General features: G+C 41.5%; 1 protein-coding gene across 1 annotated transcript; it reads right to left on the minus strand.

The window, feature by feature from the left end:
* Nucleotides 1-2209: 2209 nt before the first annotated feature.
* C15H2orf66 (chromosome 15 C2orf66 homolog) lies at nucleotides 2210-7708 on the minus strand. The gene is made up of 4 exons (XM_021655502.2): nucleotides 6780-7708; nucleotides 5636-5762; nucleotides 4368-4563; nucleotides 2210-3157 (listed from the first exon to the last, which is right to left on the minus strand). The coding sequence occupies exons 2-3, from the start codon at nucleotides 5756-5758 to the stop codon at nucleotides 4384-4386; spliced, it is 303 nt and encodes a 100-aa protein (XP_021511177.1). The 5' UTR covers nucleotides 5759-5762; nucleotides 6780-7708; the 3' UTR covers nucleotides 2210-3157; nucleotides 4368-4383.
* Nucleotides 7709-17491: the final 9783 nt, after the last annotated feature.

Genomic DNA, 17491 nt, shown 5'->3' on the forward strand with positions numbered 1-17491 from the left:
GAGTGAGGAGCGGTTCCTTGGAAAGGAAAACACTCTCTTAGGACCCAGTGCTTAGGCTGGTTTCTGTTATTGTTGACTGCTGGAAAAATGAGCCTCACAAGTCAACAGACGCAAATACATATTAAAGAGGAAGAGATTTGTGATAGAGGTGGGAGGAGATATGTCCTGCTAAGGAGCATCTCCAGGACATGGAAGTATTTTTAGAGGTCGGAATATAACAGAGTGTCTTAAAACCTAACTTGTTTTTCATTTTCGACTTCCTTATAGTGATTTGTACACTGGTGAGTCAGAGGCAGCCACATTACCTTGAGATGAAGCCCAATTCTTACAGCAATCATGAAAATGCCAACAAGAAACATTTTGGTCTTTCAGACTGATTTTTGAGATTCAAGATGAAAAGGAAGCAGAGCATTGAATTTATACCATGATCAATTGAATTAAAAGAGTACAGAGTGGTGACTTCACTCTCTTGTTAGAGAAGTACACAGGAAGAGTTGTGATGCTCCTGGGAACACTATTTTTCCCATAGGCTTCTTACTCTTCTGCAAAAGCATGAGAGTCTTCTCTCCTGAACATCATCTTTGTAGATCAAATATCATGAAAAGTAGATGTCTCTGTCTATCTGTCACTGTCGCTGTCTCCCCTTCCCTCCCTCCCTCCCTCCCTCCCTCCCTCCCTCCCTCCCTTCCTCTCTCTTTCTCTCTCTCTCTCTCTCTCTCCTCCTCCTCCTCCTCCTCCTCTCCTGAAACTTACTATGACGAGCAGGCTAGACTTAAACTCTCAGCTATTCCCCTGCCTCTACCTTTTGAGTGCAGGGTTTAAAGTGTGTATGGCCACACCTGGCCTACACTTGTTTTCTAATACACTATTTTCAAGCAGGTGTGGTGGTGCACACCACCTTTAATCCCAGCACGTGGGGGGCACAGGCAGGAGGATCTCTGTGAGTTCCAGGCTAGCCTGGTCTACTAAGAGAGCTATAAGACAGCCACGGCAGTGACACAGAGAAATCCAGTCTTGGGGTGGGGGAGCAAAAGCAAAACAAACGAACAAAGGATACTCTTCCCCTCTGAGGCAAAAGTTGGGCCTGTTTCTCCTGGCAGTCTCACAGTAAAGGGAGCATTTCCTAAACCCCTGGGCCCATGATCACATGCCTCCTTCAGTAAAGCAAGACTGAAGGCCCCGTGAGAGCATGAGTCATGCCCCCTGCCACACCTGAGCCTCTGGGTCTCTGTCCAGTCGTCTCATTGCCTGTCAGGACTGATGAAAGGTAGAAGAGTAGGATTTTGCGAGTAGGATAAAAATCTTCAACACTCCCAGAAAACGGCGACCACACTAGATCCAGAACAGAGGACAAGAGGCCATATCCTGGAAATAGACTCCTCACTGAAGAGGTTCAAAGTCAGGTGGAAAGGCTGCCAAGGACCTATCTATAGAGCTGCACTAAAGGACTCTTGGCAGTCTATGGCTCTTGAAGTACATTTGCTTCCATTTGAGGAAACACTTCAACTCTGGACCTCCCGTGAACGTGTTCTCTTTTCTGTGGGCTTTAGAAATGTGTGTGGAGAGGTTCTGCACAGCAAAACCATAGGGCAGAGTTGAAGGGGGTTCTAACATGAAGGGTCTGAGGAACAAGCATATGAACAGTCTCATGTTGTAAAGACAGCCTTCTCCAACTGCCAGTAGTACTACCTTTATTAAATTAAAACCAGTGTGGGACACACAGATACCCTGAGGAGGAATCTTTAAGCCGAAGGGTACATACCTCTGCCTTGTGATTTACAAGCTCATAGCTAAGTCTCCCGTGGGTACCCATTAGTTTCGAGGACTTTGAAATTAATAAGTATTCACATAGATTAGAAGTGATGCTAGAAAAGGGAAAATGAGTCTCTAGTTCCATTTAGGAACTCCGTAGTAGTGAGGAACCCCTCCCCCAGCCACTTACCTGAATAAGCTGCTATACTTTAACAAGGAATAACTCACTAATAATTACTTATATTTTTAAATGGTGACTAATAATCTTCTTCACTAAATCAGCTTTTGCTTTAGTTTATGTTTAGTATTGTGTGGAGGATGGAAGACACACTTGAATTTAACAAGTATTCATTAAACACTTGCTACATGACTGACATTGTGCTAGGTTCCAGAGAACAACAAACGAACCGCATAAAGGTTTCTGCTCACAAACACATCAGAATTTGTTCTTGCACAAATACTTTATTCTTTGTATTCAGCATCAACAGTCCACACAAAGTTACAGTAAGCTGTCTTGAAAAACCAGGACACTGCTGTGTAAATTCTAGTACAATGTTTCTTCCTTGAATCATACAGAAAACATTGCCACCATTCATAAAAACGCCGACAGGAAAAGCAGCTATGTCAAATGAAAGTATGGGAATGGGAATGGCTCGGCGTGAGTTATGACAAGGAGAGTGGCTGGATCGGAGGAGTGGGGAATTCATTCTCGGCTACTCTCCCTTGTGAGTGACTTACACTTAAAGTAAGGCTGAGCTATTTGACATGAGACAGCCTCTACCTTTGAACACATCATAAAAGCATCTCCCAGAGACCTTACAGCAAATAGAATCTCTTTGCTTTCTATTTCAAGTCCACTTGGGTGTTCATCACCCTCACTGACTATAGCACTAGCAGCAGCGCTCTCAATGCACATGCTAGAGTAGGACTGCATCGTCTTTCTATGAAAAAAATCCTAACTCTGAAACCCTATTACATGATACGCTGTACTAAACAGGGCTGAGTCCCTATTATTACATACAATATACTATAGCAGCAAATAAGCACATCTTGTTTAAATAAAAATACTGTTTGATAATATATAATAAATATAAAAAACATCTTAAAGCATGTTTCAATAAACTAACTAGGAAAATCATATCATTTCACATGTGGTATTTTTGTAACTCCTTCAAATACATGCAATCTCCCACTCAATAATTACAGTCATAAAAGGGGAAAACACTGAAATACGCATGTCATTATCATATGTTGCAAAGGTCCAACTGTTTACATATAAAATCTGGAAATGTAGACTAAAATAACTCTAAAATGACTACTACAGAAGGGAAACGCACACACACAAGACTTCAGTCATAGTTGAATTTTCTACTAAAAAGCTCTTCTGCAGCTTTCACATGGTCACCTGAAAAAGCAAGAGAGAATTTCAGTGCAGGACAACAAAGAGCATTGGATAACACAAAGACCTCCCAAACAATACCCCAAGCCACCCAAAGATGAGCTCATAAATCAGAGCCACTGAAAGCTATTTCCTCTACAAAGCTGAGTCCTTCCTGTGTGTTTCGTCTCCTGCCTTTACATACTCCCTCGTCCATGTCACATGGAAGTGTTTAGCCGACTTCCTCTGAGGTTTCCCATGCGCTGCGCAGTGAGGTGGTGGCGTCACTGTGCCTCACCAGGCAGGCATCACAATAGGGAAAACTGCTCTTTGTCTTGAGTTCCCTACCCTACAGCCTCTGCATGAAGAAACAGTTTTATTTTCTCACTTTAGGGCAGCATTCGAATGCATATTCCACGTGGTAAATTCCATCTTTTTAGAATAACAACAATTTTCTGTCCTCACATTTATGGAAAGCCTTTCACCAAGGAAGTAAAGAACAGTGGTTGTTAACTCCCACATACTTTTGGAAGAATGGGGAATGATTTTACAATTATGATCCTGTTGCCTTTATTGTCCAGCTAAATGGGCTAGAATCATAATGTTATAAATGTAATGTGCCTGCTGCTTCTAAAACCATACCTATTTGTTTGATAAGAATGCAAAAGATTAATTCAAATCTTAACTATAAATATATTTTAAATATTTTAAATGCTTCCCTATAAGAAAAATGCCATCTTTGCTAATACTGTAACTTGCTTTTCTAGGTGAAGGAGGTCAGGGGCAGAGACATGCACAGCCCTTGTCCCACCACTCATTTAACTTTGCCATCTATTTTAAGACACCAATTTAACTTATTTCTTTACATATAATTTTCCATGTAACTTATCTATATGGTCAGGTCGGAAAAAATGCAAAAGTATTTGCATTCATTAGTATAAAATTGCTAGTTCATTAGTATAAAATTCCTAGAGTGACAACACTATGGTTTTAGTGTACTTCTCTGGAAAGCAATGCTTCAAAATCATTACTGCCATTTATTTTAAAAACCAGACTATGAAATGCCAGAGACATCTAAATATTTAATAGTGATGAGTATCGTTAAAACTTAAGGACTTAAGTTTTAAAACTTAAAACCTTAAAGCTTGAGGATTTAAGTCTAAGAAATCTTCTCAAAATATCTTCTACAGGAGCCGTATGCTTGAACAGATCCTGGGACTGAAGGGACAGCATTTACCTAGGCTAAGAAGCTTTCAGCCCTTGTGGGACGCAGGGAGGGAGTTTTTCTGCTCTTCATAGTCTGCAAATGCAGAAGCGATATGTTCCAACTGGAAAGAGAGAGGTCTGGGGTCCTCATTCATGGAGAAGGTGTTTGGAAGGCTCCCAAGATCAAGTCCTCTGCCCTTGAAGTAGGCCTGGAGGTTTCTGAAAAACTAAAGAGACAAAAAATGCTTAGTGTCCTGTATAAATGAAACACCCAGCCTTTCAAAGCCCGCTGCTCATTTCCCAGGCCTTTCTTCTCCCTGTGACTTAGACACTCACCCGAGAAGCAGAAAGGTGACACTCTGGACAGGCTTTATTAAGCTTCCCCCATTTGTTCCCGACCCTGCCTGCTTTCTGACATTTTGGCTCTCACCATCCTTGGTGCCAACGCAGGGAAGGTATACATTCATTATTAAGTCGCACTTCAGGCAGAGACCCACAGTGAACCATCCCTGAGCACACGATCAGAGCTGAAACTGAACTCTAGAGCAATCGGCTCCATTTGCTTTGAGGAGGCCCAGTTATTATCCCGTCTCAGTTTCCACAAACCCTTCAACCTGCAAATGAGCAGGTTGAAGCAGACTGCTTGATTGCTGGAAGTGTACATTGTTTTAGCTCACATCACTTTCTTTTGAAAAACTACAATCGAAATAGACATGGGCATACTCTTAAGAGTATTTTACTTATCTTTTTAATTCTATTTTCTAGATACCCATTTGCTTGAAATTCATAACTGCACAGGGTCAACTTACAATTTCTGCAAATAAATTTTGCAAATACTGTTGTGGGATTCAGTAGATGCCTAACAAAACCCAATTCTCTCCTGCTTGCCCTCTCCTCTTCTCTCCATCTCCTCCTCACCCCCTCCCCCTTTTTTCTCCTATTCTGAGGATCAAACCGAGGTCTTTGTGCATGCCAGGCAAGCTCTCTATAACTGAGCTAAATCCCAATACCCTTTTCATTGTGTATGTGTTCAGAAATCAATGCTGTAAGGTTGGTGTATATATGATATCACTTACAAATGGGATATGCTGTATATATAAAAACTCACTTCTAATATAAACTCGTATCTCCATATAGAAACAATGTGAATTGTCTAGAGAAATACCAGAATGCCAGCTACCAGGAGAGCACAATCTAGTCCTCTCCTGATGAGAATCTTCTTAACCCTTGATTGCCTCCTTAGAATTCTTGAGAGATACCAGTACATTCCTCAGTGAGTTTCCCCAGGTCTTTTCTTACCAGTTCTCTGTTTCTGGGGTTGCTCAGTGGCTTCCACATGTCTTTATTTCCCAGAGTGTCTCCATGTACCTGGCTGGTCAGTACCAGGGCAGCCCAGAGCAGCAGGAGGTTTACTTTGGACATGGTGCTGTATAAAATGGGGGAATGAAGGTCACCAAAACAGTCAGAGCAAAGAGAAAGAAACATGGATCCAGGCAGATAAGAAAAAAAGCAGTACATTGTCTCACCTACATTTTACAACCATTTTTTAGATTTATCTGCAATGAGACTCTACAAATCTAGTGGATTACCTTAAAGCACTTCAGAATGATGGAAATTCTATACTGTGCTGAGCAAAACAATTGTGACTATACCCAGAAAGTCTAAGTCTGCCATTTGTATCTTTGAAAAAATAGACACTTGGTAGTCTCAAAAAATGGCGCAAGATTTAAAATTTTAAAAATCTTAAATTACTTCTGTTTTAAATCAGCGGACTTGTTAAACTAGAAATGAGATGAAAGTAGAGAAGTAGTAGAGAAATACTTTGGTTAGGGGTATACCTCTGTGGTAGGGTGACTGCTTAGCATTCACAAAGACCTGGGTTCAATCCCCTGGTGCTACAAAACAGGGAGAGAGAAAGACAGATACAGAAAGATGGGAAGAGAAAACTAGGAAGGAGAAGGAGTAAAGGAGGAGAAAATGGAGAAGGAAGAGGAGGAGGAGAAAGAAGAGGAGAATGAAGAGGCTGAAGAGGAAGAAGAAAAAGAAGAAGAAGGAGGAGGAGGAGGAGGAGGAGGAGGAGGAGGAGGAGGAGAAGGAGGAGGAGAAGGAGAAGGAGAAGGAGAAGGAGAAGGAGAAGGAGAAGGAGAAGGAGAAGGAGAAGGAGAAGGAGAAGGAGAAGGAGAAGGAGAAGGAGAAGGAGAAGGAGAAGGAGAAGGAGAAGGAGAAGGAGAAGGAGAAGGAGAAGGAGAAGGAGAAGGAGAAGATGTTGTTGTTGTTGGAACAACAAAGAATTCTTGAAAGTGCCCTAAACGGAGAGGTGTTCCCAATGTACACACAGCCACATCTCACACAGACAGACACATCCCACAAAAGCGTACAGATTGCTTTCCAGCTCACGTTCTGACATGGAAGCCGAAACACAGACAAAGGCAATAAATCTTACCGGGAGTTTGGCTTTGCCTGTCACCACCTACGATCTGCCAGTGACTCCCAGGTTCTTATAACCAGTGGGCAGGCTGCAAGAGGGAGTCACTGACGTGAGCAGAGGCGGTTCAAAAATAATGATTCAGTTCTCATCCATGGCACAAAGACCCTTGAGAGGCAGATCTCCCGGCCTCTTCAAGGGTAACCTATTTATCTTTCAAGTGCATCAGCTGCTCCATGAGCCACTGGCCATATTACGTGAGTTCTATAAAACACATGAGCCACTCTCATGCAGCCAAGTGGCTCTCCCATTTTCATGTTTAGGCTTGAAAGGTGATGATGATTATCTCACCTAATAAGATATACTTTGAGAGATATTAGTTTTTAAGTTAGCGCATTTTTCTTAAACAAGAAACTATTGCAAAAGACAAAATTGCTCTTTTGACCTACACATGGTACCTCTCCTTAAAAATAGTGGCATGGTTTACTATAATAGCCCATTCAAAATGAAGCAACCAGATAGCAGATACTTCACAGAAAAATGAAAAAAAATGACTATACCTGCAGCATCCCCTTGCTAAATAAGTCCCATCTGAAGAAAATGGTAAGGTGGAGAAATTGAACTTGACAGCTTGTGAATTTGCTTTGGTGCTAATGATTCAGAATGACATTCAGGATAAGCTCATTGTTGAGACGTCCGGTGATCTGAGCTGTAAATGAGAATAATTGGCTGTGGTTGTCATGGCAGTACACACCTGTAATCTCAGTACTTGGGAGGGAGAGGTAGGATGATCAGCGATTTAAGAACAGCCTAGGCTACATTTTGAATTTGAGACCAGCCTTGGATACAGGAGACCCTATCTCAAACAAACAAACAAACAAACAAAAACAAAACAAAACAAAACTGGTTATTGTTTCACCCCACAACACCTTGATCATGGACAACTAATTACAACATTCATTTTTTTCGTCTTTTTTCAATCAATGAATGTCTTTATTTTTTTTCTTTCTTTCTCTCTCTCTTTCTTTCTTTCCTTTTTTTTTTTTTCTAAGATAGAGTCCCACTATGTAGCCTAGGCTAACCTCAAACTTTCTGCTTCAGTCTGGTGGGTGCAGTGCCTATAGTATGTGCCACACATGGTTCATTCTTTCTGAGTCCTCAGCGTGTGTGAGGCATTGCACGAAGATTTGAGGGCAAAATGCTGAAGACCCTGCCCCAAAGACCAAGATGAACACAAGACATTTATCCGCTGTTATTCTGTAAGTTGTTTAGTGATGACTTTCTTTGTGATGCTGTCAGTTGAATCCAGGACCTGAACATGGTAGGCAGGCATCCTACCACTGACCTACATCCCCAGCCCTTGGTGCTTCTGAAACAAGATCAGGCTCTCCCTGAATGAGGGGTCCTTCTGCCCCGGCCGGTGGGGTCCTGGGACTGTAGGTTTTAAACCACAGCCAGTCGATGATGATAATTTCCATTGAGAGAAAGTGTAGACTCGGGGATATGATTCATTCTCAGGGGTCTTGTGTGAGAAAGTGACCTTACATCTAGCCAGTTGATTATGAGTCACCTAGGCAACCTCAGGGAGGCAAAGGAAGCAACTTTCAAGCTGGCCAAGTAGCTGTGCTGAGGGAAAAGACAGCACATTTAAGCAGCTGAAAATAACTTAGCAGACCTGGGAGGTGGGGGCAGGGGGGAGCACCTTGTTAGGGATGAAGTGGGAGAGGCAGCTGGACTGTGAGATTACCACCGCAAGAAATGCTAAGAAGTTACTGGAGACTTTTAAACATCCAAACAGCCTAATCAGACTAACATTTAAAAAATAAAGTCGAGGGAGGGGAGACTGTGGTTGGGATGTATTGTATGAGAGAAGGAACAGATGAGAATCTTCATATTAAAATGCTAGTTATGAGTTGCTTCTTAAAAGAATATGCCAATAAAATGTTCTTTTAACCTGAATAACAGTTTTTGTTTTACCAATTAGTTCTATTCCGTAGTCAAGGAAGACTAAGAGCTAGAACATTCAAAGTATAAACCTTTTCCTGTAGTGTAATTGCCTCTGCTAATTCCTAGTGCTGACAGAATTCAGCCTAGTGCACATACACAGGACTTTAGAAATAGAAAAGAGGGTCTGACTAAATCAGGTAGATTCCCACAGCCACTGGTCTAAGCAATTTCTCCCATTGGCCCATGTCTATGAGAATGCAATTCACCTAACCTCTTCTTCACCTCCAGCCTTATTTAATAAGATCCACCACTATAAGCTCAGCAGAAAGATGTTAGGGTTCATCATTTAATGTTCTCTCTAAGACCTCCCTATTCAAGAAATATTTATAGTTCCTTATTAGTGTTACTCATTGACACAGGGTTTTCTTGATTGTTAAAAGAAATTACATATTGATAGAAACACAGTTAACTTTTATCCTTTGTCCCTTAACATTTTCTTTTATTTAGCTAGTTAGTCAAGTGCTGCTAGGACTCACACCCAGAGCCTGGAGCATGCAGGGCAAGCAATGCAGCTGAGCTACACCCAGCCCTGGGTTCTTTGAGACTGGGTCTCCCATGCAGCCAAGGCCATAAGCACAATGACAGCCCATTTCTGGTTTATTTTGTAGTGTGGGGAACTGAACACAGGGCCCCACACAGGCGAGCGCTCTGCTTCTTAGCCACACTCAGGCCCTTTAAAGGTTTTCATTTTTATTTTGTCTCAAAGTCTTGTTTTGTAGCTCAAGCTTTGTGGTCATTTTGCTTCGTCTTTTTGCTTCAGCCTCCAGGAGAGCTGGAGTTACAAGCATTTGTACCATACCTGGTCTCTTTCTTTTTTTTTTTTTTTAACTTCTATTAATTACACTTTATTCACTTTGTATCCCCCCATAAGCCCCTCCCTCCTCCTTTCCTAATCCCACCTTCTCTCCCCCTTCTTCATGCATGCCCCTCCCCAAGTCCACTGATAGGGGAGGTCCTCCTCTCCTTCCTTCTGATCTTAGTCTATCAGATATCATCAGGAGTGGCTGCCTTGTCACCTTCTGTGGCCTGGTAAGGCTACTCCCCCCTCAGGGGAGGTGATCAAAGAGCAGGCCAATCAGATTATGTCAGAGACAGCCCCTCTTCCCATTACTATGAAACCTACTTGGACACTAAACTGCCATGGGCTACATCTGTGCAGGGGTTCTAGGTTATCTCCATGCCTGGTACTTGACTGGAGTATGAATCTCTGGAAAGACCCTTGTGTTCAAATTTTCTGGTTCTGTTGCTCTCCTTGTGGGGTTCCTGTCCTCTCCAGATCTTACTATTTCCCACTTCTTTCATTTCACTTCTTTGCACTCTGCCTAACAGTTGGCCATAGTCTCAGCATCTGCTTTGATAGTCTGCAGGGAAGAGCCTTTCAGAGGCCCTCTGTGGCAGGTTTCTAGGTTGTTTCCTGTTTTCTTCTTTTGATGTCTATCCTCTTTGCCTTTCGGGATAGGAATTGAGTATTTTAGTCAGGGTCCTCCTTCTTGATTAGTTTCTTTAGATGTACAAATTTTAGTAGGTTTATCCTATATCATATGTCTATATGAGTGAGTATATACTGTGTGTGTCTGTCTGCTTCTGAGACAGCTCACTCAGGATGATCCTTTCCAGTTCCCACCATTTATCGGCAAATTTCATGATTTCCTTATTTTTCTTTGCTGAGTAATATTCCATTGTGTAGATGTACCATACTTTCTATATCCATTCTTCAGTTGAGGGACATCTGGGTTGTTTCCAGCTTCTGACTATTACAAATAAAGCTGCTACAAACACGGTTGAGCAAATGTCCTTATTGTGTACTTGAGACTCTTGGATATATGCCTAGGAGTGGGATGGCTGGATCTTGAGGAAGCACTGTTCCTAGTTGTCTGAGAAAGTGCCAGATGAATTTCCAGAGTGGTTGTACAAGTTTAGATTCCCACCAGCAGTGGAGGAGGGTTCCCCTTTCTCCACAATTTCTCCAGCATGTGTTGTCATTTGAGTTTTTGATCTTGGCCATTCTGAAGGATGTAAGGTGAAATCTCAGTGTTGTTTTGATTTGCATTTCCCTGATGGCTAATGAGGTTGCTCAAAAAAATCAGTAGCCCTCCTGTATATAAAAGACAAAAGGGCTGGGAAAGAAATTAGGGAAACAACACCCTTCACAATAGCCACAAATGATGTAAAGTACCTTGGTGTAACCCTAACCAAGCAAGTCAAAGACTTGTATGAAAAAAATTCAAGTCTCCAAAGAAAGAATTAAAAGAAGATAGCAGAAGATGGAAACATCTCCCATGCTCACGGCTTGGCAGGATTAATATAGTAAAAATGGCCATCTTACCAAAAGCAGTCTACAGATTCAATGCAATTCCCATCAAATTACCAACACAATTCTTTACAGACCTTGAAAGAAAAATTCTCTACTTCATATGTAATAACAGGAAACCCAGAATTGCTAAAACAATCCTCTACAATAAAAGATCTTCTGGAGGTATCTCCATCCCTGATCTTAAAGCAACAGTAATAAAAACTGCATGGTACTGGCACAGAAACAGAATTGTGGATCAGTGGAACCAAACAGAAGACCCAGAAATAAACCCACACACTTATGGACACCTGATTTTTGACAAAGATGCCAAAAGCATACAATGGAAAAAAGACAGCATCTTCAACAAATGGTGCTGGTCTAACTGGATATCTACATGTAGAAAAATGCAAATAGATCCATACTTATCACCCTACACAAAACTAAAGTCCAAGTGGATCAAAGACCTCAACATAAAACCAGACACATTAAATCGGTTAGAAGAAAAAGTGGGGAAGGCCCTATAACTCATTGGTACAGGAGACAACTTCCTGAACAGAACACCAACAGCACAGGCTCTAAGAGCAACAATCAATAAACGGGACCTCATGAAACTGAAAAGCTTCTATAAAGCAAAGGACACCGTCATCAAAACAAAATGACAGCCTACAGATTGGGAAAGAATCTTCACCAACCCTTTATCTGACAGAGGGCTAATATCTAGTATATATAAAGAACTAAAGAAGCTGAAAAGCAACAAACCAAGTAATCCAATTAAAAAATGGGGAACAGAGCTAAACAGAGAATTCTCGATAGAGAAATATCGAATGGCAGAGAAACACTTAAAGAAATGCTCAACCTTGTCTCTTTCTTAACTTTACATCTCTATTTAAAGAGCAGAAATGTGCCCTTGATGATGATATTTTTTGTCCTGAATATGTCAATACTGATATATTATTATTTTGTGATTATTTAGTTGACAGAGGAAAGAGAGAGGAGCTTTTTCAACATTTGCTTCTGGTCTATATGATTCCACTCGTCCTTTCATTAAAGAGTGTTTATAAGCTGGTGTGGTGGTGCACACTTTTAATCCCTACACTGGGAAGACATAGGCAGGCAGATATCTATGAGTTCAAGACAAGCCTGGTCTACAAAGAGAGTCCAGGACAGCCAGGGCTCTATTACACAGAGAAATCCTGTCTCAAAAAACAAAGAGAGAGAGAGAGAGAGAGAGAGAGAGAGAGAGAGAGAGAGAGAGGAGTTTATGAAAGTAACATTTGGGACACTATAGGCAAAAGGCACTTTTCTATCCAGATGTATATGAGTGAGGTTTTTTTAATGCTACTTCTTAAGTAGAGATTGAGAAAAATGGAGTACTTACTCAACACAGGTGCACACATGTAAAAAAAAAAAGTCCAATAACTGTGTTGGTTTGAATTAATTATTTATTAAATCCAAGCATAACAAGGTAAGAATGAGGAAAAGAATGCTAGATTAAGATGACGTTCAAGAAGACAGACAGGAATTTTTGAAACTACCTATGTTAGGCACTGCGGTTGATATCGATTCTCAACTTTACACTGAATAGATAAGCCTGTGAGAATGTGTGTGTGGAATTATCTAGGTTAGGCTGAGGTAGGGTGACCCACCAGAAATGTGGGAAATAGCAGTTCCATGGACCAGGATTCCAAACAAAAGTAAAAGGAGAAAGCAAACTGGGAATCGGCAATCATCTCTACCTGCCTACTGATCATGTGGCAAGGCGAACAGCTTCCTCAAGGTCCCACCTCTACAACTTCCTCGCCACCATAGAGTTTAACCCAAACTGTGATCAAGCTAAACCCTTTCATACGTAAGTTGCTTTTGTATTTCATCTCATGTATGACGCGCGCGCACACACACACACACACATTTTTGAGGCAGTGTAGCCCAGGATAGTCTTGAACTCTCTGTTTCATTGAACTTCTGACCCTCCTGCCTCTACCTGCTAAGTGCTGTGATTATTGACATTCCCTGCTCAGTTTATGTAGTACTGGGGATTGAACCTAAAACATTCTACTGGCTGAGGTACACCCCTGCTCAACTGTGACTTTTTTTTTTTTTCAGTTCTACCTTGTCTCTATCAGAAGTGGTAAAGGTGCTGACCCAACAATTTAATTGTCATGAACAAGGACACAGAGTTGAATGTCCATTTGGTTTGAGTAAGAGAAAGGATAACTGTTGTTTTCAGTGCTTCCTTAGTGATGGCTGAGGACTTTGAAGAGTAAGTTTGTTCATCAGGGCAAGCATACAGGCCTGTTATGAGATCTGTGGAGAATAGCTTGGGAATTTTCTTCTATGGGCCTTTAATCTAACTTCTAGCTCATCACTGAACTGAAAGGATGCCTCGTCTTTCTGATATAAGATAACGAGCTTGGTATCTATTGAACATGGCTTCCCATCAGCCATCCACTGGGTGGCCCTGTCATGTGTCCTTGCTAATTTACTCAGCAACCAAGTGTATGGACCACATTCTTTTCATTTCACACGCTCAGAGTGGAGAGGAAGAGAGAGGGAAAGTCTTTGAGACGGACTTCCTAGCCTACTACTCAGTGTAAATCCAACAACATTTCCTTAGGCATTTAGGCCTGGATGAGAGTGTACCTCAGGTTTCAAAGGGATCCTAAATACATGAGTGACAGCTCCATGAGATGATTCAGAGCTTTGGGAGATTTGGAAGAACATACTTAAACCTTAGATCCTGGAGATTTGGAATTCTTAGGTTCTGCATTCCAAAGTGTTCTGAGGCACTGGGAGGTGTGAAAAGCTAAAAAATGCCAACATCGTCAAGCACTAACAGTTCAAACGCTACTTTATTTGTGAAAAGGCCTCTGTAGAGATGAGTTAATTAAGACATAAGGAGATTATACTGAGTTACATAGGTGAGCTATCAGCGTGGTTACAAAAGACAGGAACAGGAAAATTCCACACTGGAGAAAAGGTGGTAGGAACACAGACATTGGAAAGATTTGAGGATGCAGGCCCTGAGGACTTGACAGAGGCAGCCACAAGCCACACTGCAGGCAGCCAATGAGAAGCCAGTGAGAGCTAAGGAGCTGATCATGGTCCTGCCCAGTCCTCCATTATTCGGGCTTGGTGGTACAGACTGCATTCTCCCCTCTGGAAAGGAGGGACTATATTTCTGTTGTTTTAAGTCGCTTGAGGTTTTGTTAATGTTTTATAGCAACCACAGGCAAAGAATACAGGGAGTGTGGAGATGGCAAGAATCACAGCGGAGGATAGACGTAGGACTCAACGCTGTCCTCGGTTATACAGAGCCAGAGACACTGGCTTCAAATCCCTGTCTCCTTTTGGAACAAGCAAAGCCACTTCTGTTACTCACATACACTGCAAAATGGCTTTGGCTAACATGAGCCTGGGCTGCAGCACAGGTAAACCTGTAGTTTGTTTGTTTGTTTACTTATTTATTTATTTATTTTACTTTGTATCCCCACTACACCCCTCTCCCTTGTCTTCTCCCAAACTCTCCTTCCCTCCTTCTTCTCCCCCCTATTCCCCTCCCCTAGTCCACTGATAGGGGAGGTCCTCTTACCCTTCTATGTGACCCTAGTTTATCAGGTCTCATCAAGAATGGCTGCATTGACTTCCTTTGTGGGCTGGCAAGGCTGCACCCTCCAGGGGGAGATGATCAAAGAGCCAGCCCCTGAGTTTATGACAGAGACAGCCCGTGTTCCCATTACTAGGGAATACACTTGGAGACTGAGTCTATGGGCTTCCTCTGAGCAGGGCGTCTAGGTTCTCTCCATGCATGGTCCTTGGTTAGAGGATATAGCTAAACTTACAGTTTCTAAACAGATGTTTGAAATATGAAACAGATGAGAGAATGAAGGGTCCATACCAGGCTACTAAATTGCATGAGGCCTCATCTGTGATTCAGAGTTCTGTAATGGGCCGTATGTTCTTAACCCATTAGTAGAGTTATTAAGTATTTGAGGAAAAATACCATCTTAAAAATAGAACCCCAAATTTCCAAGTACGTATTTTACAAGATAAAGAAAGTCATTTCAGAGAAGAAAAGCATGAAGAGAAGTTCAGACAGTTATTTTTTGGATATTCTGGAGAATAATTGGGCAAATGGGCCTCTTCATACTACACGCATCAGTTGCAAATGCTGAAACAGAATCACCGCTGCACCATGGAGGCCTCTCCTTCCTGAAGAGAAGGAGAGGTGGACGGGAGAAGGGGGTTGCTAGGGTGGACTGTAACACGGGAACATTGGCTCCTCAGGAGATGGAGGCAGGAGCACCATTAAACACCCTGTCAGACCCATGACACTCCGTCCCTTCACCGTGTAAAACAAACAGGAATTTCTCTCTGCGTGTTCAGGGTCTGTCTTGGATCTCCTCACATTGCCCTCAGGGAGAAGAACAGAGGAAACTGACATCAGTGTTGCTTTTAAGCTATAATCGTTTCTGATCTAGACATTTTTTTTAAAGATAACTAGATCCATACTTTTCTTCTCACATAAAATTCAGATGGATCAAAGATCTTAATTTGAAGCCTGAAACACCAAAACTGTTAGAGAAAAATAATTTCACAGAGAGAAATCATCTCAAGATAGTTACTGGTAGAACCTTTCTGAACAGAACTCCTATAGCGTGGGACCACAGTCTCAAGAGCTGGCAAGCAGAACTATATGAAATTATAACATTTCTGCTTGGCAGGGAAACTATCAGTAAACAGCATACAGAATGGAGAAAAAATCTTTACATTAAACAGGGAACTAATATCTAGAATACACCACGAACTGAAAAAATTAAACACAAAATACAAAACTGATCAGCAATAAATGGGCCAAGGAACTGAATGGAGTCCTCAAAAGAAGTAATACAAATGGCTGATCGATAATTTTAAAAGTGTTCAATATCCTTGGCCAGCAGGAAAAGGCAAATAAAAAACCATTTTATGATTCTATCTCATCCTAGTCAAAAGGGTCAAAAGGGTTATCAAGAAACACACACACACACACACACACACACACACACATCAAATGCTGGGAAAGATATCTGAAAAGGAGCCCTTACTCCTTACTGTTGGTGGGAGTGTAATATTCTACACACACACACACACACACACACACACACACACCCATGTACAGGCAGGTAGAAATGATGGCTATGTTAATTGGCTTGTATAATCATTTCACAGTGAGTATATGTATCAACCATGTACATTTCACATTTTTTAAGTGCTGCTGATTGAGTCCTGGGCCTTTCAAGCATTCCAGGCTTGTGTTCCATCACTGAGGCAGATCGCCAGGCCCCCAAACACAATAGTTTTTATGCCTCAATAAAACCTGAAATTATACCTCAAAAAGGTCAGGGTGGGTGGCTTGAATGAGAATGGCCCCCATAGGCTCGTATATTTGAATGTTAGGTCTGCATTAGTGAAACGCACTAATACAGCACATGTATATTAACACAAGGTATTTGCCAATAATTCTTACGGTGATTTCTGTGTCATGCTGGTTGCATACCTGAAGCGCAGTGAATGCTTGTGCATGTGCAGAACTTTACCACCTGAGCCCTTCCTAGCCCCCAAACACCATATTCTGAGGAAGTTTTAATTTTTAATGAAGACCAATTTATCAGCTTTCTTGTGATCTGGGCTTCAAGGCCAATTTAATATTTTAAAATTTCTATTTTAGAAGTGCCTGTTAGTGTTTTAGTCAGGCTTCTTTGAATTTGTACTTTAGGGTTTGTATTGAGGATAATAATCTATAATTTTATACAAATGCATAATTACATAGTCATCCCTTGCAATTAGCTAATGTTAATGAAAATACAAATTTCTTTATTATGTAAAACTTGGACATATACAACAGTAAAAAAAAAAATAAAAGGTAAGACCCTGTACTTACATTGAAGCTGAATTCAGCTCCAATAATTAATAGTATAGGCCATTTTTGTTAAAGTCAGAACTAGATTTTTAGAGTCAGAAACTTGGAGTATTTTGAGTCATTATTATGATATTTTATGGAAAATATTTGACAATTAATTACTTAAGGAACAGAAAGATGGCTCAGTGACAAAGGCACTTGCACAAGTGTAGTGACCTGAATTAGATCCTGGATCTCCTGTGAAGTTGGATTCAGAGAACCAACGCCACAAAGCTGACTTCTCACCTCTGCATGTGCACCATGACACTTCTCTCTGTCTCTGCCTCTCTCTCACACACAGTAATAAGAGCAGGAACGCAATGTATACAAAGTAGCTCATATGTATGGGTGAGGCTCTGTGCCAGGGGCATCTTTTCACAGAAGCCGGGTCATGCGGTACGAGGCTCTAGAACTAAACTTGCCCAGATTTAACACTGGGCTGTCATGCAGCACTGTTTCTGGAGTTTTTGTGGAGCAGAGGAGCAGAGAAGCAGA

This window comes from Meriones unguiculatus, chromosome 15, assembly GCF_030254825.1.
Source record: "Meriones unguiculatus strain TT.TT164.6M chromosome 15, Bangor_MerUng_6.1, whole genome shotgun sequence".
Taxonomy (NCBI): Eukaryota; Metazoa; Chordata; class Mammalia; order Rodentia; family Muridae; genus Meriones; species Meriones unguiculatus.

Excerpts from the sequence above, each read along its gene's own strand:
- C15H2orf66 (XM_021655502.2), bottom strand. The coding sequence starts at position 5,758 with ATGTCCAAAGTAAACCTCCTGCTGCTCTGGGCTGCCCTGGTACTGACC. Across the intron at positions 4,564-5,635 it reads ACCCCAGAAACAGAGAACTG|TTTTTCAGAAACCTCCAGGC; the intron begins GTAAGAAAAGAC and ends TTGTCTCTTTAG.